At 39.3% G+C, this 22,211-nt stretch overlaps 2 protein-coding genes and 1 long non-coding RNA gene across 3 annotated transcripts in view; 2 read left to right on the top strand and 1 right to left on the bottom strand.

The window, feature by feature from the left end:
- LOC131326011 (rhodanese-like domain-containing protein 10) overlaps positions 1 to 19,045 on the top strand; it is a 36,957-nt gene extending 17,912 nt beyond the window's left edge. The window contains exon 2 of the mRNA XM_058358554.1: positions 18,609 to 19,045. Coding sequence (XP_058214537.1) covers positions 18,609 to 18,810 — 202 coding nt within the window. The 3' untranslated portion in view covers positions 18,811 to 19,045. The remainder of the gene's footprint in view (positions 1 to 18,608) is intronic.
- Positions 12,468 to 14,709, bottom strand: LOC131326014 (uncharacterized). Its single transcript, XR_009199896.1, has 2 exons — positions 14,499 to 14,709; positions 12,468 to 12,780 (listed from the first exon to the last, which is right to left on the bottom strand). It is a non-coding gene; the product is annotated as an uncharacterized LOC131326014 (long non-coding RNA).
- Positions 19,046 to 20,197: 1,152 nt separating the features above from the next.
- On the top strand, positions 20,198 to 21,989 carry LOC131327946 (F-box protein At3g07870-like). The gene is made up of 3 exons (XM_058361065.1): positions 20,198 to 20,289; positions 20,717 to 21,824; positions 21,969 to 21,989. The coding sequence occupies exons 1-3, from the start codon at positions 20,198 to 20,200 to the stop codon at positions 21,987 to 21,989; spliced, it is 1,221 nt and encodes a 406-aa protein (XP_058217048.1).
- Positions 21,990 to 22,211: the final 222 nt, after the last annotated feature.

The raw sequence follows: 22,211 nt of genomic DNA, 5'->3' as shown, positions 1-22,211 counted from the left end.
CTGAAGCCGAAGGTTTGATCCATGGTTTTGCTTCTGGAGATCGATCACACCCTTAAATGCCAGAAATCTATTAGCCCAGCCGTGGATGTCATATGTAGGACTGAAATTATTTTGTTTCCTTTTGAAAGTGTCTCGAGGCCCAAATTTTTTGTTCAAGATTTGTCTCATATATAAATAAGTATGGGCTAACACTAGAACCAATGACCTCTGGAGTTTTTTTTTTTGTTGATGCAGAATTATGGAGTTCACAGTTAGATTTTTGCACTTTTGAACATGTTGGCATGGAATTCAGTGGTTCATTACATCAAAAGAGAAAATAGTGAATGCTCCCGTGTAGCGATTCAAATTGCGCCTGAGGCACATTACAAGAAGAGAGAAAATGTGGATGCGCCCGGGAGCAACTTAAATACGCCTGGGGCGCACTCGAATTGCGCCTGAGGCTCGTGTGATGCAGCAAATATTTTTAATTTGTTTTTTCACCTCAATTTTCTAGTCCGAATGGTAGACTAAAAAAAGGGCAATCCTTTAAACATTATAAGGATTGTTAAAGCATAAGATATACACAAGAAGCCCTTACGAAGTATTTTCGGCTTTTCGGGAGAATGGTAATCATTTTCAAGGGAAAAATTGCATGGTTTTGCTACTGAAAATGGACTTTATCACAGTGTTCTCCTAACTTGATTCCTTGGATTTTTATGCAAAGTGCGGGTACATGGATAGAACAGCTCAAATTGTTTACACAAATTCTTTTTAAGAAAAGCACCGTTAGTTTCAGAATCATACTCAATATGCCCTCCATTTTGAGAATGCCATAGAACTGTTCCGGTAAATGGGCAATGGAATGGAAGTCTAGAACCTGTGGCTGATATCTTTTTTTTTCCCCATCTTTTGATGAGTTCTGTGGCTGATATCTCATCTTTAAATGCCTCATTGTTGTGTATACTATTATTGGCGGCTTGAAACTGTGGCTGATAGGATGATAAATAGTGAACTCGTGACATGGACATCGGTTAATGAGGGCTGTGGAGCCCGTGGGCTAGATTTCGAAGCCCTATAAATTGTTTGTCAAATGGTGGAAAAAGGACTGGAGCAGAATAGTGTTGACCTTCTTGAGCATATTATCTACTTGTAGCCGCTCCTGGCCTTCCTTCTAAGTGAAGGCTGTAGAGTCTTTTATGCCATGAAATGCATATTCGGAATGGAACGCGATCTAAATCATTACACTTGTATCGTGGATTTGTTGAGTTGGTCTGGGAAGCTCAACGAGGCTTTCGGTATGGTTCTTAAACTAGTGGCTTTTCTATATGGTAGTATTTGGGGAGAGGTATTGGCATCCTGTAGAGTTCAATAGGAACAAAAAAATAGGCCAGGGAATATGTAGCTGAAGGCTCTTGGATTTAAAACCCAATAATGCTTGCTATTACACTTGGTAATGTTCAAGTTGTTGTTTACATTTGATGCTTTTGGAGCCTTTTGTTTGTTTTCACTGAAAATTTGAAACTTGGTAAAACGTACATGTATGGTAACTATAGAAGTTTTCAATATCATGTTTTTGCTGACCTTAAAGTTTTGGGGTCAAGATCATGTTTACTGCTTGATGAGGAAACCGCCTAGACCCTAAAGTATAATGTGGAAAACAGAAATGAGAAACTTAAGTTGTGTTTGGATTTAACTTAAGTTTTATTCGGATTTTGGACTCACGGAATTATCTTTGGAAGGAGAAGACAACGGAAGGGATGTATGAAACTTGTTATTTCTTTTCCCTCTTTTCCTGTTCCCTCTTCAAATCTTTGCACAAATACAAGATCCAAACACAGGCTTAATGGGGATGATTTGGTGATAAAAAAAATATACACAGGCTTAATGGAAAAAGTGCCCGCCTTCAAAGAACTTTGCTGTATGGCTAGAAGATAACAACAGTGGAGGCTTTACAAGTTCCATTTCATCAACTTGATGTCACTAAGAGACCTGAGATGCCTTTGTGGCCGGTGGTTTGGTGCTACAAGCATGTCCCTAGATGGTCTATATTCTTGTTGATGGCTATTTTGCGAAGGCTTTCTACAAAGGATAGAAAGGCGGATTATTGATTTGTCTCGACAAGATGAGTCAGAGAGTGAAAAATTATGACCCAAACTCAATTATTTTTGGAAAAATCCAAAAAAAGGCCAAACAATTTTCAAACTTTTTGGACTTTTTCTTGTCTTTTTAAAAATAATATTTGAGTTTGGGTCATAATTTTTTGGTTCTTCGATTTTCTTGTCAAAACGATCCCAGAATCCATAAAAAACTTTGACGCAATACTAACGCGAAAGAAAATTGAATAAAAAAATTTAGGAAAACATTATTATTGTAAGGGTATAAAATCCGCAAAAGAGAGCCAGTAAAATACTTATTTTGGGCCAACTAAAAGATTCATAAAAGTTTTTTTTTGTTGAGATTTTTTCAATGGGTTTCAGCTTAAAATGAAGTGGGCCAGCTGGTAAGCTCAATGTAGTCCAATAAGTCCTAGAGGCCCGCTTAAAAACCCAAATTCCTCATTAGAAGCCCCACGCACCGGCCATGATGACGGGTATACTGGTCTCGCTTTCAAAAAATCGCGGCCAAGTGACAAAACAAGCGTCCAAGTGTAATAAAAAGCGGCCAAGTGTAATAAGAAGAGGCCAAGTGTAACAAAATGCGGTTAAGGGTAATAACAAGCGGCCAAGTGTCAAAAATAGCGGCCAAGAGTAATAAGAAGCGGCCAAGTGTAATAAGTCGCGGTGAAGAGTAATAACAAGCGGCCAAGTGTCAAAACAAGCGGCCAAAAGTAATATGAAGCGGCCAAGAGTAATTTGAAGCGGCCAAGAGTAATAAAACGCGGCCAAGAGTAATATCAAGCGGCCAATTGTCAAAACAAGCAGCCAGAAGTTATAAGAAGTGGCCAAGAGTAATAACAAGCGGTCAAGTGTCAAAACAAGCGGCCAGAAGTAATAAGAAGCGGCCAAGAGTAATTTGAAGCGGCAAAGTGTAATAAGACGCGACCAAGAGTAATAACAAGCGGCTAAGTGTCAAAACAAGCGGCCAATAGTAATTTCAAGCGGCCAAGTGTAATAAGTTGCAGCCAATAGTAATAACAAGCGGCCAAGTGTCAAAACAAGCAGCCAAAAGTAATAAGAAGCGGCCAAGAGTAATAACAAGCAGCCAAGTGTCAAAACAAGCAGCCAGAAGTTATAAGAAGCGGTCAAGAGTATTTTGAAGCGGCCAAGTGTAATAAGATGCGGCCAAGTGTCAAAAAAAGCGGCCAAGAGTAATACAATGCGGCCAAGTATAATATGACGCGGCCAAGATGTCCGAAAAGAGATCATACACTAAAACACGTATTCCGTAACCATGCTTTAAAAAATAGCGCCCAGATGTCAAAACAAGCTTCCAGGAGTAATAAGATGCGGCCAAGATGTTCGAAAACAGATCATACGTACACTAATCACTCTTTTACCAGTAGTAAGCAAGAAGAAAACGCATGAACGACGACGATTTAAGCTTCATACTTTGTATTGATCAAGCTGTTGTTGAGAGGTGTAATGGAGTCGAAGAACTACGGAGGTGTATGAATGACGATGATTTACTGAAGAAGCCGAGGTGGAGCTGCGTTGAAGCCGAAGGTTTGATCCATGGTCTTGCCTATGGAGATCGATCACACCCTCAAATGCCAGAAATCTATTAGCCCAGCTGTGGATGTTATAAGTAGGACTGAAATTATTCTGTTTCCTTTTTAAAGTGTCTCAAGGCCCAAATTTTTTGTTCAAGATTTGTCTCATATATAAATAAATACGGGCTAACACTAGAACCAATGACCTCCGGAGTTTTTTTTTGTTGATGCAGAATTATGGAGTTCACAGTTAGATTTTGCACTTTTAACCATGTTGGCATGGAATTTAGTGGTTCATTACATCAAAAGAGAAAATAGTGAATGCTCCCGTGTAGCAATTCAAATTGCGCCTGAGGCACATTACAAAAAGAGAGAAAATGTGAATGCGCCCGAGCGCAACTTAAATACGCCTGGGGCGCACTCGAATTGCGCCTGAGGCTCATGTGATGCAGCAAATATTTTTAATTTGTTTTTTCACCTCACTTTTTCTAGTCAGAATTGGTGGGAGACTAAAAAAAGGCAATCCTTTAAACATTATAAGGATTGTTAAAGCATAAGAGATACACAAGAAGCCCTTACGAAGTATTTTCAGCTTTTGGGGAGAATGGTAATTGTTTTCAAGGCAAAAATTGCATGGTTTTGCTATTGAAAATTGACTTTATCACAGTGTTCTCCAAACTTCATTCCTTGGATTTTATGCAAAGTGCGGGTACATGGATAAAGCAGCTAAATTTTTTTACACAAATTCCCTTTAAGAATAGCACCACTAGTTTCAGAATCATACACAAATTGCCCTCCATTTTAAGAATGCCATAGAACTGTTCCGGCAAATGGGCAATGGAAGTCTAGAACCTGTAGCTGATATCTTTTTTTTTTTCCCCCTTCTTTTGATGAGTTTTGTGGTTGATATCTCATCTTTAAATGCCTCATCGTTGTGTGTACTAATATTGGCAGCTTGAAACTGTGGCTGATACGATGATAAATAGAGAACTCGTGACATGGACATCGGTTATGGAGGGCTGTGGAGGCCGTGGGCTAGGTTTCAAAGCCATACAAATTGTTTGTCAAATGGTGGAACAAGGACTGGAGCAGAATAGTATTGACCTTCTTGAGCATATTATCTACTTGTAGCCACTCTTGGCCTTCCTTCTAAGTGAAGGCTGTAGAATCATTTATGCCATGAAATGCAGATTCGGAATGGAACGTGATCTACACTTGTATCGTGGATTTGTTGAGTCGGTCTGGTAAGCTCAACGAGGCTTTCGGTATGGCTAGCTCTTAAACTAGTGGCTTTTCTATGAGGTAGTATTTGGGGAGAGCTATTGGCAGCCTGTAGAGTTCAATAGAAAGAAAAAAATAGGCCAGGGAATATGCAGCTGAAGGCTCTTGGATTTGGAACCCAATAATGCTTGCTATTACACTTGGTAATGTTCAAGTTGTTTACATTTGATGCTTTTTAAGCCTTTTGTTTCTTTTCACTGAAAATCTTAAACTTGGTAAAACATACATGTATGGTAACTATAGAAGTTTTCAAGATCATGTTTTTGCTGACCTTAAAGTTTTCAAGATCATGTTTACTGCTTGATATGGAAACCGCCTAAACCCTAAAGTATAATGTGGAAAACAGAAATGAGAAACTTAAGTTGTGTTTGGATTTTGGACTCATGGAATTATCTTTGGAAGGAGAAGACAACGGAAGGGATGTATGAAACTTGTTATTTCTTTTCCCTCTTTTCCTGTTCCCTCTTCAAATCTTTGCACAAATACAAGATCCAAACACAGGCTTAATGGGGATGATTTGGTGATAAAAAAAATATACACAGGCTTAATGGAAAAAGTGCCCGCCTTCAAAGAACTTTGCTGTATGGCTAGAAGATAACAACGGTGGAGGCTTTACAAGTTCCATTTCATCAACTTGATGTCACTAAGCGACCTGAGATGCGTTTGTTGCCTGTGGTTTGGTGCTACAAGCATGTCCCCAGATGGTCTATATTCTTGTTGATGGCTATTTTGCGAATTGAAGGCTTTCTACAGAGGATAGAAAGGCGGATTTGGGGGTAACTATTGATGGCAGTTGGTCTACAGATATACTCACAACCACACATTCTTTGAATGTCAAATTTTTGTGAACTATTGATTCGTCTCGACGAGATGAGTCGGAGAGTGGAAAATTATGACCCAACCTCAATTATTTTTGGAAAAATCCAAAAAAAGGCCAAACAATATTCAAACTTTTCGGACTTTTCTTGGCTTTTTAAAAATAATATTTGACTTTGGGTCATAATTTTGTGGTTCTTCGATTTCTCTTGTCGAAACGATCCAATAATCCATAAAAAACTTTGACGCAAAATTTACGAGAAAGAAAATTGAATAAAAAAAAATAGGAAAGCATTATTATTGTAAAAGTATAAAATCCGCAAAAGTGAGCCAGGAAAATACTTATTTTGGGCCAATTGAAAATTTCGTAAGAGTTTTTTGTCGTTCAGATATTTTCAATGGGTTTCGGCTTAAAATGAGGTGGGCCAACTGGTAAGCTCAATACAGTCCACTAAGTCCTAGAGGCCCGCTTCAAAACCCAAATTCCTCATTAGAAGCCCCACGCTCCGGCCACGATGACGGGTATACTAGTCCCGCTTTCAGAAAATCGCGGCCATGTGAAATAACAAGCGTCCAAGTGTAATAAAACGCGGCCAAATGTAATAAGAAGCGGTCAAGTGTAATAAAACGCGGCTAAGAGTAATAACAAGCGGCCGAGTGTCAAAAAAGCGGCCAAGAGTAATTTGAAGCGGCCGAGTGTCAAAAAAGCGGCCAAGAGTAATAAGACGCGGCCAAGTGTCAAAACAAGCGGCCAGAAGTAATAAGAAGCGGCCAAGAGTAATTTGAAGCGGCCAAGTGTCAAAAAAAGCCGCCAAGAGTAATACGATGCGGCAAAGTATAATATGACGCGGCCAACATATCCGAAAACAGATCATACACTAAAACGCTTGTTCCGTAACCACACTTTAAAAAATAGCGGCCAGATGTCAAAACATTCTGCCAGGAGTAATAAGATGCGGCCAAGATGTTCGAAAACAGATCATACGTACACTAATCACACTTTTACCAGTAGTAAGTGGTCTGTCGTTTTCGTACCAAAAATATAATTTATAAAACCAAGGAATTAACTAGTATTCCGAAGAATAGTGGTTAAGTCCAGGATCGTCCGCAGGGAGTAAAAAGCTAAGTTACGGTACTTTCAATTAATTTCTAATTTAATTCTGAAACTAAAAGAAGTTGGATTTTGATTTGGATTTACTTAAACTAAAATTAAACTAGAAAGCAATTAAAGGATTTTGAAACAAATGAGAGAAAGGACTAGGGTTTCCGATTCAGTCTCCCCGTGTAACGCATTTATTTCGAAACCTAGGGTTCACATTCAACATTCAACCAGATCACCGTAGGGTAGCAATTCCTATCGATAATCCCCAAAAAATATAATCAAGATTCGTACTCCGTATATGTTATCTCAACATGGCACGGATCGTCTCATTGGATTTAACCACGGCACGATCCGTCTCACGTCGTATAATCTATCTCAAAGCCTATCTCGAAACATTCAAAATCATTGTATGACAGTGCTTGAAACCATGGATATAAACACATTCGAATATCAGAAAAAATATAAACTCTCATAAAAAGTTATGAATTGACCAAGTCATACAATCCAGTCGAATATAAAACCCTAGAAATCTAACAACTACGCTACTTGGAGAGACCTCCTCATCACCCTAATCAAGGGATTTAGCCACTCATGGAGTTAGAACAAATAATCATGCATGTGTAAGACTCCATTGAAATAACAGTAAGGGATTAAACCCCAAAGCCTTTCGTCCTTTCCTGTTTCAGCCGTGAGCACCGTGGCGTCGTCGAATTGCCGTGCTCTTTGTTCGTGCGTGGTCCGCGTGGAAAAGAAGCTTGAAGGCAGCCCCGTTCTGTTTCTGTCGTGGGAAATCTGATATCCAATGGCAGCCCCCGTTCTCTTGTTTCTGCCGTGGGAAAATATAGGATGGCAGCCCCCGTTGTTTTGTTTCTCCGTGGGAAAAGGATCCCTCAAACCCTTTCTTTACTTCTTTATATAGTGCTCCACTGAAGTCATCAGGAGCCGAGATTTTGCCTTTCGTCCATTCATTCCAAATTCTAATTAGTGGGCCCACTTCTCAATTCACCAATTTCCAGCCAATCATGATTGGGTCACAATGGGTTTTGACCAAAATAAGACCAGTCCACGCCATATAGTCATTGCCGCTTCGAGCTTTAATTAATTTGATGATCGGCTTTATTTTGACACGAAATAAAATTCGATTTTGTGCTTTAGCTCCAAATGTTATTCATCGGCGCAAAAAGTCCTGAAACATAATTAACAAATATCAAACTCCAAGTAGCGCACTAAACGGACATAACAAACCTAAGTTAGGAGGCGTAAATAGGCATATTTACGCACCTATCAGTAAGCAAGAAGAAAATGCATGAACGACAACGATTTGAGCTTCATACTTAGTATTGTTCAAGCTGTTCTGAAACTAGTGGCTTTTTTTTGAGGTAGTATTTGGGGAGCGCTATTGGTAGCCTATAGAGTTCAATAGGAACAAAAAAAATAGTGGCTTTTCTTTGAGGTAGTATTTGGGGAGCGCTATTGGCAGCCTGTAGACTTCAATAGGAACAAAAAAATAGGCCAGGGAATATGCAGCTGAAGGCTCTTGGATTTGGAACCCAATAATGCTTGCTATTACACTTGGTAATGTTTAATTTGTTGTTTACATTTGATGCTTTTTAAGCCTTTTGTTTCTTTTCACTGAAAATCTGAAACTTGGTAATACATAAATGTATGGTAACTATAGAAGTTTTCAAGATCATGTTTTTGCTGACCTTAAAGTTTTCAAGATCATGTTAACTGCACTTAAGGTATTGTTTGCCAATTGTCATGTTGGATCGTGACTTTTGATTTCCCCAGCTGAAAGCAATAAATATTGCATCAACCATTGTCTGACTCTGCAACTATTTTGCCACAACCATTGCCTGCATGACCTCTCTCCGATTTCAAAACATTTTGTCACTTTCGAGCATGTTGGCTTGGAATTCAGTGGTTCATTACATCGAAAGAGAATTAAAAAAGTGAATGCTCCCGAGGAGCGATCCAAATGCCCCTCAGGCGCATTAGGAAATGAGAGAAAATAGGACGCACCCTAGACACATTACAAAAAGAGAGAAAATGTGGATGCGCCCGGGCGCAACTTAAATGCGCCGGGGGCACATTGCGCCTGGGGCGCATGTGATGCAGCAAATGTTTTAAATTTGTTTCTTACTGAGTTTTTCTAGTTTGAATTGCCAGGCGACTAAAAAAAGGCAATCCTTTGAACATTATAAGGATTGTAAAAGCATAAGAGGGGGACAAGAAGCCCGTACAAAGTGATTCCATGAGTTCCATCCATGAAGATTTCATTGACATACGCTTTGATTCTCGGGTATACATGATTCATAATTTGTTCTTCAATGCTTTGCAAGTTGTGTAGAAGATCATGGACCCCGTAGTTTCCGAACCTTATAAGGATTGTTAAATCAGTTTCAGTTTTACTGATAATCCCAAATCATCTCAGTTTATCCATGCTTATCCTAAACATGTACGCATGATGTGGAAGCATTTCTTATGCTAGACTATGTTGTGATGGTGATAAATAGAAAACTCGTGACACGGAAATCAATGATCAAGGGCTGTGGAGCACATGGGCTAGGTTTTGAAGCCCTGCAATTTTTTCGTCAAATGGTGGGAGAAGGTATGGAGCCGAATAGTATGACCTTCGATCTTGAGCTTATTATCTGCTTGTAGCCATTCTGGCCTTCTAACTGAAGGCTGTAGAGTCTTTTATGCCATGAGGATTTGTTGGGCCGGTCTGGGAGTGGACATTTGGTATGATTATGAAACTAGTGACTTTTCCATGTGGTAGGATTTTGGGAGCATTATTGGCAGCATGTAGAGTTCATGGGAAGCAAAAATGGGGGGAATATATGTAGCAAAATGGCTCTTAGATTTGAAACATTAAAATGCTGGCTACTACACTAATTAGTATGAACGATAACAATTTGATGAAGAAGCCGAGGTGGAGCTGTGTTGAAGCCTAATGATCGATCCATGGGTTTGTTTTTGGAAATCAATCGCACCTTCAAATTCTTGAAATCTATGAGCCACTGGAAGTTGGCATGGAATTCAATGGTTTATTACATCAAAAGAGAAAAAAGTGAATGCTTCCGAGGAGCAATTCAAATGCGCCTTATGAAATGAGAGAAAATAAGGATGCGTCCGGGGATTGTTCAATTGGAGTTGAGTTTTGTTCACCCTCCACTTAAGAGCGTGAACATTACCCTCCTTCTTATTAGTTGGAATGGTGTGTTAGTTGGAACGGTGTGTTAGTTGGAATGGTGTGGATCCCACCACAAAGTGATGTTATGCTTACCAAAAAGTGTATTGCATAGTAAGCATGATATCACTTTTTGGTGGGATCCACACTATTTCAACTAATAGGAAGGAGGGCAATGTTCATCCTCTTTTAAGGAGAGTGAACAAAATTGCACCCGTTCAATTGCGCCTGAGTCACATAACAAAAAGAGTGAAAATGAGGATGCGCACTCGTTCAATTGCGCCTCCAAGGTTAAATGACGCTTGTGGAAGTATAGGGGTCTAGATGATATCCACCCATGGGTTATCAACATGGTAAAGGTGAATATGCACTTGTAACATAGCAGGGTTCGATTCCCTTTGTCATTAACTGAATGGTCTTCAGAGCACCTTTGCGGACAACTAACTCATTTCCTCCAGTGACTCTGTGATGCGCTTGCATTTGGCTAATAGACGTAGGCCCTGAATCCTTCTTACAAATTTCAGTTGGGTAAGTTGAACCTTTTTTGATGGTTTCCTTGAAAAAAGCATCACATAGTGCAGCATCCAAAACCAAAATGGACTTGTTTGTTGATTTAACTAGGTTTTCTTGCTATAGATCTCTATTTATGGAAGTGTCCTTCATTTGGACTGGAATCCGTGGTTTGCTCATTTTTCTCCTCTTTCCGCATCTTGAAAGATGAATAGTCCGGATGGATACGGTTGATAGAAAATAGTGTTACCTCTTTCTTATGTTTATCTTCCTTTATCGATATGTGTAAACACAATCAAATAAACAGGAAAATGAAAAACAATGAGAAATAAGCAACCTCAAATAAACTGAGATAACGTAATATGGTGTATCAATAAAACTACACAGTTATGCAGGAAGAAACGTATTTCCAGGTAAACTTTAAACTCGCAAACAACAATTATCAGTTCCAAAACTGTATAAGATAAGGTGAAGGACTAATCTCTGCAGTTAGCACTCTTACAAAGCCAAAACTATTAAACAGCTCTGAATGATTGAGATAAACCAATTTACCAATAAACCAAAATTTGAAAAGTATTTCAATGTTGAAAAAGGGTAGACAATAATAGACATCTTACGAAACATCCACCATCTTTTTCTATGCATTAACCCCATCATCCCAACATTCTGCCGCCAAGAAGGTATGCGACCGGACAGGAAGTATGAAAGTATGCCAACTTCCCACTAAATTTACAAATTCTGGAACATAGGTGAATTCCAAAACGAAGTTCGCTGTATTACTACCGTTCTTTGATTACAAAAGTCGGGCCTGGCAGAGGCTTCAAGCTGCCCTCTAAACAACCCAAACACATGCCAAATAAAAGCATTCATGAATGTCCTACCTCTGTTTCCTCCAACATACCGAACTCCTCCTACCCCTAGGCTAGAGGCTCTCATCACCACCAGAACCTTCCTTTGTCTTGATGTCGACCTCTCTCTACCAATCTTGTATCCCAGAATCACCAGGTTCAAATCCTACTTGGTTTATCATACTCCCCCACTCACCTCCACACAACTGCAGTAGGCTTCCACTTTCCCATAGAGCCTAATCCTTCATCACAAAAAATTAAGCTGATGGGAAAAAACAGCTTTTGTAACTAATAACTATAGCATTTGGAACCATTAGTAAAAAAAAAAAAACCAAGCAACTCCACTAACAACATTAGAAGCCAAATTTGGTGGTAGGTATCACCAAGGATAAATATAACTGCCACCTAAAGATTAAAACTGATAAAGCAACTATTTCTAATCAGAAAGCCAAAAGTCTGCCCCATGAATTTGGATAAATCGGTTAACGACTTTTTCCCATTGGGGATGATTCTGGTTTCTGTGAAGATGTTCTCACTTCTGTTGGGCACGTTGTTTCTTCGGAGTAGGAAGGCCTCCAAGGTTAAATGATGCTTGTGGAAGTATAAGGGGTCTAGATGATACCCACCCATGGGTTGTCAACATGATAAGGGCGAACATGCGCTTGCAACATAGCAGGGTTCGATTCTCCCTGAAGGCAAACCATGATTTAAGTGGGGGGCCTTGGTGGTGGGTTACTGTGCTAGTCTCTCCCGAGGTTTGGATTGTGCAGTCGGGTCCAATAGTAGCTTGGCTGCAGAGTTGTTCCTCTTTTACAAAAAATAAAAAAGGGTCTAGATGATCCCTTAAAACGAAGCTAGGGAGGTTTGTTCTTTTATTCCTAGGAATAATCTCTCTCTTTTTGGCGTGTTCGAGACTGAAGTGAGGTGGAAAATTTTAACCAATTCGACTGCGAGGTGTTTCTCTCTCAGTCCATTGGCAGTCTAATTCCTAGTTTTTTTTCCTCTCTTGATCTTTCCTATTTCTTTACGACAATTTTGGTTTTTTACAAACAAATTACAAGAAAGTTCACAACGATGCAAATCCTGAAGTACTGGAGGAAATTAAATAGCTATGGACAGATATCATTTTGTTAGCATTGTCCACGAAATAGGAACTTATCCACCGAAGCAAATACTAGGAGCATAAATATATACTATCATAATTTTGATAGTTTTTTGAAAAGTGCGGCTCACACTACAATATTACATAGGAACTATGCAATAGTAATAGACATGGTATAGTTGCCTTCAGCTTTGTTCTGTCAAAACTTGCAAGCACACAAAGCGCACCATACGTTGCAATGTCTTGGAGTGCAATCACTTCTGAGTATCTGTTCCCCAATACGCAAACCGTCTCCATGAACTGCAAATATGCCAAAGACATCAAATGTAACAAATCCAAACCAAAAGAACAAGTTCAATTAAAAGGCAACAGTAAATCATCAATCATTCAGTAGCGGTAGGGACAATGTTCAATGATTTCAAAAACATAACTAAGGAAAGATTTACAACTACTTCTTACAACAAAGACTAAACGACAAGATAAAGACCATAGACTTAGATGACAGATTGTGTAAACCAAGAGAAGTTTGAGACTCGGGTAAACTTTAAATCAGCAAGTTATTGGAACTTCGGGCTACTTCAAACTTAGGATCAGTTTGGAGCCCATGGAAAGGAAAGGGAAAGAAAAGAAAATTAAAAAAATTTCCCGTCCATTGTTTGGTTGGAAGAGAAAGAGTGAAGAAAATTAAAATTGCAATTGTAGTGAATAGTAAATTTTTCCTCCCATTTTTCTCTCATTTTCCTTTCTTTTCTTTCCTTTTTTTCTATGAGTTCCAAACAGAGCCAAAGTTGAGCCATGCTACACATGATAGGCAATCATAGACATGCTTTATTTCAAGAGGCGTATGCCAAGTCAAGCTCAAAATCATAGCTGAGTAATTGACACGGATAAGCAAATTTGTATGGAAGAATCTCGGATTATTATCACCAAATCTGAGGTAATTACGCCGTGACGTGACCTTTGGTGCCAATATAACTCCTCTTTCTCCCAAAGGAGGTTTGAGGAGTTGATGAGGTTTTCTTCCTCTTCTCAATTCTCCTGAGCGTGGACTGTTTGAATCTCGGCAATGCGCAATTTAAGCATCTCTTCTTGCTCTCCATACCTTGAAACTTCTCCTTATGCCAAGCCCTCAACTTGACCTAGCACTTCCTCAACTTCTGGGCTAATTTTGTTGTGTTTTATCCAGAGCTTTGAATGGACCACTGTTGCTGGATAATATCCCTACATTCCTCCTCAGATGTCCACATTGACTCAAATACAAGACCAAGGCCTATGAATCCCAGCACTTATACCATGAATGTGATCCCAAACTTCCTCTTTGTTACTCACCTCTGGACTCCCATAAACAAAAGAAATCTCCCATGCCCGACACTATTCATTTTTTTTTTGAATGGCAAAAGAAATTTCATTAATCTCTGAAGTTGTTACAAAGATTAATAGGACAAGGACAACGGCATCAAATTCCTAACAAAGCTAAGAACTATCTTATGCCTAGTCCGAGACCACCACCACACAACCCCGAAACTCTTCATTTGACGAGCACACTGCATGACTACTATTATTGCACCTATCTTGAATGGTTAAGTCAATAGACACCTTCCATCAAACTAAATGCCTGAAAGACCAATTCGTTCGACATAGCAAAACTCGCTATAGTTGAGGGAACACCTTGTTCGTTCCGATCCAAATCCTCCTCCATACCTCCATAACATTGAATTGTAATGTTGAGAATTGGGACGAGAGTTCCCCTGTAATGTTTCTTGATTAATAACAACAGACCGTCTCTTTCTTCTCCGCTTCTATTAATTTCTCTTCTGTTTTCACTCTTCTCTTTCACTATTGTTTCTCTGCAATTTCTTACTTAGCTGCTCATAACACCTTCCTATCGCAGTCTATATTACCTTGATCCATGGGCTTGTTGTACTTTTCAACAAAAATCACAACCCAAAAAAAAAAACCAAGCAGATCGTCCTAAATTACATTAGGTAACACGAAATCATGAAATCGCTTTTGCATACCTGATAATATGAGGCATTCAGGTTGTAGAGGATTGACGCCCGTATGCGAACGAAGATTCAGTGAAATACAATGATGTAGAGAGAGAGAGAGAGAGAGAGAGAGATATCTTGGGGGAAATCAAAGGGAGACGACTTCTGGTGTTGGGTTAGCACGTCGTCGAGCTCATTAGAGAGAGAGAGAGAGAGAGATATATATATATATATCTCTCTCGGGGGAAATCAAATGGGGACGACGTCTGGTGTTGGGGTTAGCACGTCCTCGAGCTCATTAGAAACTCGTGGGTGACAGACGCGAGCCTCTGCCTAAAACGGCGTCGCCCAAACTCATTACTACTTCGCATCTTCAGCCTGAGAAGTCAGTTGAAAACGAGAATTTGATAAATTGTGAGGTCATTCTGATTTTTTTTCGTGATCACAACTGTTCATGTTTCAGATATTTTGAAGGCTATAAACCTCGATAAATATCATTGGAATTGAATACTGATTTACATACGATCGAGACGATAATTGTGAAAATTTTTCTGTGAAAATAAACTTGGCCACACTGTATCAAACCCATTTCGACAGAAACGACGTCGCCTGCTTTTATTCCGACGTCGCAAGGGTGCATTATAGGAACTGCAGCGGGAATTCGTCAAATTGTGATCTCTTTTCAACTCATCTCCATGATCGAAATTGTCCAAGCTGTTGAGCTTTTCAAGAAGACACAAAATGTCAAGGATCAATTGAACCGAATGCTGATTGATACATGATCGGAGATGATCAAAGTGGATTTGTTCTTATGAAAATGGATTTGCCCACACTGTATCAAACCCATCATACCAAAGAACAAATCACTCCGACAAAGGGACGATCGTCCCCTTCGGTGAAGTTGTTCAGCAGGAGAGGAAGATGGAGGACCTTCTGGATTCTTAATCTTCCATCCTTCAACCCTAACTGATAACCAATAAGCTAATTTTGATTTTGTATAGATTTCACCACAATTGTGTTTTTGTTTTTTGGGTAAATCCCACAATTGTGTTTTGTTTATATGAGAGATTTCATGGTCACTTGAATTTTACCGTAATCTGTTGATGATCTTTGTCCATTGCATGTTTATATTGAGGCAATTGTCAACGACTTTGTGTATTACTGGTTTTTGCTTGACATTTAGGTTCTTAGAAAGGAAAATGATTGTTTTCAGCTTGAACTATTTTGCATGTTCGGCTCATGTTCGGCTTGATTAAAACTCCTCTGAGAAATTTCTTGCTACTCATATGTTTAAATTCGGGCAATTGTCAACTATTTTGCGTGTTACTGGTTTTTGCTAGAGATTTAGGTTCTTAGAAAGGAAATGATCGCTTTCAGAACTCTTGAAGATATGTTTTTGTGTGAACTTCTGGTTTTCCTTTTACATACATAATTAATATGAACAAAAAAATACAGAAGAAAAGAGGGAGAGTAAAGCCTTCACTTTTTGAAGTTCTTTAGAGGTTCAAACCAAGCTCTATTAAGCTACTACTCCCGTTGTATGTAGCCTTCAAAACAACACCATTGCAGAGTGAGATTTATAGGAGAAGCAGAGCCAAATCAACACCAAATTCTGGACATTCTTAACAGCTACAATGAAGCTTCGAGGCAGTTGATAAATTTCAGTAAGCCCTTTCAGTGCATTTCAAGACAGGATATCATGGAAGTTGACAAGTGCATCAACAAAATGCAATATGAAGTAAGGCCTAGCAATGACACATTAAACTTGAGTATTTTCAGTTTCTGGGGAGAATGGTAATAGTTTTCAAGGCGAAAAATTGCATGGTTTTGCTATTCAAAATGTACTTTATCACGGTGTTCTCCAAACTTCATTGTTGGATATTTATGCAAAGTGCGGGGACATGGAGAGAGAAATTCATGGGAACCGAAAAATTGGGGAAAGATGCAGCAAAAAGGCTCTTGGATTTGGAACCCGGTAATGCTAACTATTACACTTTTAGTACTGTTCAAGCTGTTGTTGAGAGGTGGGATGGAGTTGAACTCTGTTGAAGAACTACAGAGAGATGTATGAACGACAACGATTTGACGAAGAAGCCGGGGTTGAGCTGTGTTGAAGCCAAATGATTGATCCATGGTTTTGCTTCTGGAGATCAATCACACCCTCAAATGCTAGAAATCTATAAGCCCATGGATGTCATACGTAGAAATTATATTGTTTTGTTTCATTTTGAAAGTGCCTCGAGGTCCAAATTTTTTGTTCAAGATTTGTCTCATAGACAAATAAATATGGGTTAATACAAGAAACCATGACCTCTGGAGTTTCTGTTTATTTAATTATCTTTTTGATCTAGAATAATGGAGTTCACAGTTAAAAGTTTTTTGCACTTTTGAGCATGTTGGCATGAAATTGAGGGGTTCATTACATCAAAAGAGAAAAAAGTGAATGCTCCCGAGGAGCAATTCAAATGCGCCCGAGGCACGTTATGAAATGAGATCGAGAAATAAGGATGTGCCCGGGGCACAATTTTTTTTTTACAAGAAGAGAGAAAATGAGGATGCGCTCGGGTGCAACTTAAATGCGCCTGGGGCGCACTCGAATTGCGCCTGAGGCGCATGTGATGCAACAAATATGTTTGATTTGTTTTTTACTAAGTTTTTCTTGTCCGAATTGGCAGGAGACTAAAAGAGGCAATCCCTTTAAACATTATAAGGATTGTTAAAGAATAAGAGAGGCACAAGAAGGTGGTATGAAGTGATTCCATGAGTTCCATGCATGAAGATTTCATTGACATATATATGTTTTGATTTTCAGGTATACATGATTCAAAAAGGTATACATGATTCAAAAGTAATCTGTGGTTCTTGGTTTGGGCCGCCGGTTGGTTGGTGTTCTTATTCTTGTAAACTGGGTCAGAAACACGAGAGTTCACTTTGATGAAACATAATTCCTTGATGTGCTTTCACTGTTATTGGCTTTTGTTGCAATTCCAACTGTAAACTCCTAGAAATCTGCAAGCAAACAGGAACTGGTATATGTGAATGTATACGTCTAGGAGTATAATGGATTTAGATGTGCATTTCTGAATCCTTGCAATGGATGGAGGTGGCGTTAGAGCGAAAAGATGCAGACGATTGGATTTTTTAAAGGGGAAGGAGCTGCCAATCTCGTTCTTGCTCACTCCAGATGCTCTCCTGTATTTGTGTGTTCATTTATGCTTCCCCCTTTTGATCATTTCATTGTGCCTCTTCATTTCATTTTTTATTATACAATAATTCAACTGAGCATTTTTCCAAACTCCAAAAGCAAAGCAAACAAATAAGTTCTTCCTTCCAAGAATTGGGATTTTCCTTTTGAAGAGTTGTTTGGATTTGCAAATGCATCCTTGTACTCTGTAAAATGAACTTAAATTCTAGAATAAATAGAGATTAAAACGAGTTAGTTGACACATAACAGTGGGTCAATAGGGGAGGCCATAGTAACATGCTTCGTTACGAAGATAGTTTGCAATGTACCTACATTCATTACTTACGACTATCTTCTGAGTACATGCGGGGTGGCAAAGGCTCCCCCAGTCCCTGTTCAGTTCATCGATCACATATCGGGAGAGAGAAATAGCAGAATTTTGGGATTGATGCTAAAGGGGTTTATCCAGAATTGTTAGGGCCTGAGGAATAGTATGGCTGCTTGGAGACCATAGGGGTATGTATAGCAAATTCCTAGATGTTGGAAGTTAGACTTTGGGTCTTAGTTCTGGTGTTTGTTGTGGACTTTTTTATGTATGGTTTCAGTTGTTGGTATGTTCAATTCCGGCAGTTTGTGTGGTTATGCTCTCAAGTTTATACCATTGGCCTTTTTGTTTTTTGGTATTTTTTCTTCAATAAGAATTAACTTACCAAAAAAAAAAAAACTGGTGTTGCTAAAGGCACCAAGCTCTTGTTTGGTCGTCTTCAGATCATATTGCTATTTTCACTCAAGCTCATGTATGCCATTACAGAAGGCAGAATTCTCTTCTGTGTTTTCCTAGCTATGGAGTTATAGTTATTCCTTTTGTGTTTATAATGTTGAGATTGTTGCATTGGTGTTCATCCGAACTGAAACATGTAGAAAATTTTCTGATGCCTATGCTGTTGCTCAAACAGGTCTATGATGGCGGTTTCGAAACTGCACGAAGGAGGATACAGTAACTTGGGATGGTTGGCCGGAGGATTCACACGCTCTAAAGACGATGATTTTTTTGGCGTCGAAGGTCCTGAAAAGCTGCAGTATGCCACGATTGGGGGCGTGTCCTACTACTTCCTTGAGTTAATCATACTACTACAAGCTGTGGGGAAGAGGAGCTAAAACCTTCTGAAGTTGTGGTACTACTACTGCTTAGTCTTGTCTCATGCTTTGTCGCTTGGAACAGAAAAAGGCATTGTGAGTTTGTAAATTTCTTGGTTGCTCTTCTACCTCTTCCCGGCCAGCGCTATGAATTTTACTAAGGCCATAACACCCCGAAATTCCCAATCAATCACACAGTTCTTTGTCCAAAGCATGGGTGATTAAAAGTTGAATGAAAAAGTAAAGAGCAAGATTGAGTAGAGTGTACTAGTTAAAGGATGAAGTAATGAGATTGCTACTAACATGGATTTGGCCAGATAATTACTTTGTCTATATGGGACGACGAGGTTCAAAACCATTTTCTCATTCCAACCAACCACAATGAGAGTCACACTTCTCTCTATAGTATTTGAACCCAAATGCCAGTCCAAAGACATAAAATGAGAAAATTAATTATACTTATTTTCAAGTCAATCGACCAAAAAATTATTCAAAGAGTTACAATAAAGAAAATGTTGCATTAATCACGTGAGGTTCCGCAGATATCTTTACCAAGACTTTGAAAACCTCAGATGCTGACCCCATGTTCCAAGCTGAGGATGCTTGATATATATGCTCCAGCATATTTCCGAGCCTATGTTTCAACTTTCAACCGATGTATCATCAGGTGAGGCTAATGTTTTGGTGTTGGTGCACCCATTGCTATTTTTTGGAGTACGAATGTGCAAGTCTTTTTTTTTCTCTTTGTTTGTCATGGATATGAAGGTATATTGGTACATGAGGCTGCACCATCATCAGTTTTTGATGAGGGTTTTTTTATTAGTAAATTCTAAATTCTGTAGCTTTGGTGGCTACAAAAGACAAAACGGTCACTGCATTTCTTGTAGGAACTAGAAATCACAGAATTTATGTGAATGGGGCTTCGATGATGCAGACGTTGCTACAATCGCTGCTGTGTTGATTGCCGGTTAAGTAGGAACTAGGAATTTAGGCTGGCGTAAATGAAATAATGGGACAAGGGTGCAGTCAGATCACGGTGCACTGAAATTCGTGAAACAAAAGAGAAGATTTAGTTCAAGCATAATCAATATGCGTCAGTTTAACTTCATTGTCAATGCTAGTGGCTATGATGCCGTGTTATTTCAGCAATCTAGCCTGTAAAAATATATTACGATGTGAAAGTGTGCCCTTCTAAGTAAATCACTTACCCGTATCGCATATTTAACACCTAAATAAGGGTATGGGATACATGTCCACTACTTCCCTCTGGATGCTTGTTACTGTCATTTTTGCTTAGTCTGTTCTGTAACTGCTGGAAATGAGTGCAAGTGTTCTTTGACCCTCTGAATAACAAAACAACATTCTTGAGGAAAAAAGTGTAGTGCTGAAGAATGTCTATCAGCATAAAATGCAGTGTAATCCGTGCTCCAGCAAGGGGAATCAAACATCTTTGTTGATAAACCCAAATTTGGACGACTTTCAATCAGAAATTCCTGTCATGTTTGTTTATACTCTACTCACTACCAGAATCTAACGAGGAAAAGATCACTCTTATGCGAATACATCCAAAAATTTAAATAATGAAAGGACGATGAAACTTGTTAGTACCTAGTGAATACAAGACCAGGTCTTATATCATTAGTATAACTGAATTGAATCTAATTTGAGTAGACCGATATTTGGTGGGGAGTTCGGTTTCCAAAGGGGAAAGGAGGAGAGACGGTGATGGCTGGGTAGAGCGGCTCTAGGGGAAGCGGTGGTACATGGTGGTATGGTCTTTTGATAGGGTGGTAAGGAACCGGGCTTGAAATAAAAAAGATAAGGGTCCTAGCAGAAACAAGGGTGGAAGCGAATTTGGATGCCATCCTGCCTTTCAAGTTTTACTCCTTCATTGGCGTCTTGGTCTGCCATTGCTGGGTAACTCCAGCTCTCTCCTAGTAACCAGTTACAATTGTGAAACGGAAACCCATCAAATATCTTTACTTTCCAATGATGGGCTTAGTAACGGCCCTATCAATCTTGATTTCCCTTTTTTGAATGGGAGGATTTACGATTGTATTGGGGTAAATGATTTCTCAATCGTGGGTATCTGTAATGGTTTGGTTCGCATAAGTCTATCTCCCTTGGGATATCCCTTGATCCTGTGCAATCCCTCCACCACCAGACAGTTTCGGGAAATTCCGGGTGCCAAATGGGATTGTGATTGGGATGACGAGAATATGCTATATGTTAGGCAGGTTAGTTTTGGATTTGGCTTCCATTACAGTGCCAATGATTACAAGTTGATTAGGATTGTGTCTTATACTAGTTCTACCAGGAGAAACGATATCCGAGCTGATCTTTATGTGATGAGCACCGATACTTGGACGGAAATTGATGTTACCAAGTTTTCTTTGTTCTTTGGGGAGATGAATGAATACGGGGGGTATGATACCATCGTGCGATTTACAAGTTCTTCTACTTCAGCACTCTTGAATGGAGTTTTCTATTGGCCAGCAACTGCAGTACAGAATGATCAAGTTGTTGTTGTTGTTATGTCCTTTGACATGGGTAATGAGGTGTTCGGAAGAATAAGAACGCCGGTGTGTTTGGATAGGACTTGGTGTGGAGCTAACTTGCAATGTATGGAGTTAAATGATAAGCTTGCTTTGGTTGTTTCTCCTGAAGAAAGGGGCTTCGATGTGTGGGTGTTGAATGAAATCGAGAGTTCTTGGACTCACCAAGTTAAAGTCGAGTCTTTTCCGAGGATTGCAAGTGATGTGGGAAATGGGGAATATAGTAAAATTACAGTTGTGGGAGGTTTGAAAAATGGTGAATTGCTAGTGACTGGGCATAATCTTCCTGGAGAGATAAAGCTCTTTTCATCTGATACAAAGACCCGGGAAATTATGGATCTTTATTTTGGTCAGGTTTCACATGGATCTTGTGTTTATTTGTATTCGGGGACCCTACTTCCAGTCATGAAAGCCAATGAAATCGTGCTCAACAAGTGGAACGAGAAAAAGAAAGCGTATAATTTTGCGGAATCAACTAGTGTGACTTGGATAAAAAAAAAAAACTGGTGTGACTTGTGAGTTGCTGTTTTGAAAGCTTTATTTTGGTTTCGGTTGCTTAATTATGCTTAAAGTAGTCTCTTTTGGAAACTGGATTTAAGAACCCTATTTGTTACTACGTTGCAGTGTTCCATGTTTGAGGCTTAAAGTACTTTCTTTCGAATATGCAATATATGTTGACACTTGATGTAGATAACATCGACTATTATATTTTCGAGCCTGTGTTTTAATTGGGGTTTGACTTTGATCTGTGTGCTATAAGTTCTTGTGTTGGGATAGTTGATACGTATTTTGCCCAGCTTTAATTGGACACTGCTAGTGCATGGTGGAATTGGTGCCTGGCCTGGATTCATCGGTCCATTAGCCAGA

Source organism: Rhododendron vialii, chromosome 5a (genome assembly GCF_030253575.1).
Source record: "Rhododendron vialii isolate Sample 1 chromosome 5a, ASM3025357v1".
NCBI classification, from domain to species: Eukaryota; Viridiplantae; Streptophyta; class Magnoliopsida; order Ericales; family Ericaceae; genus Rhododendron; species Rhododendron vialii.
Note: the sequence above shows the minus strand (reverse complement) of the source record. Positions and strands in the feature narration are given on the sequence as shown.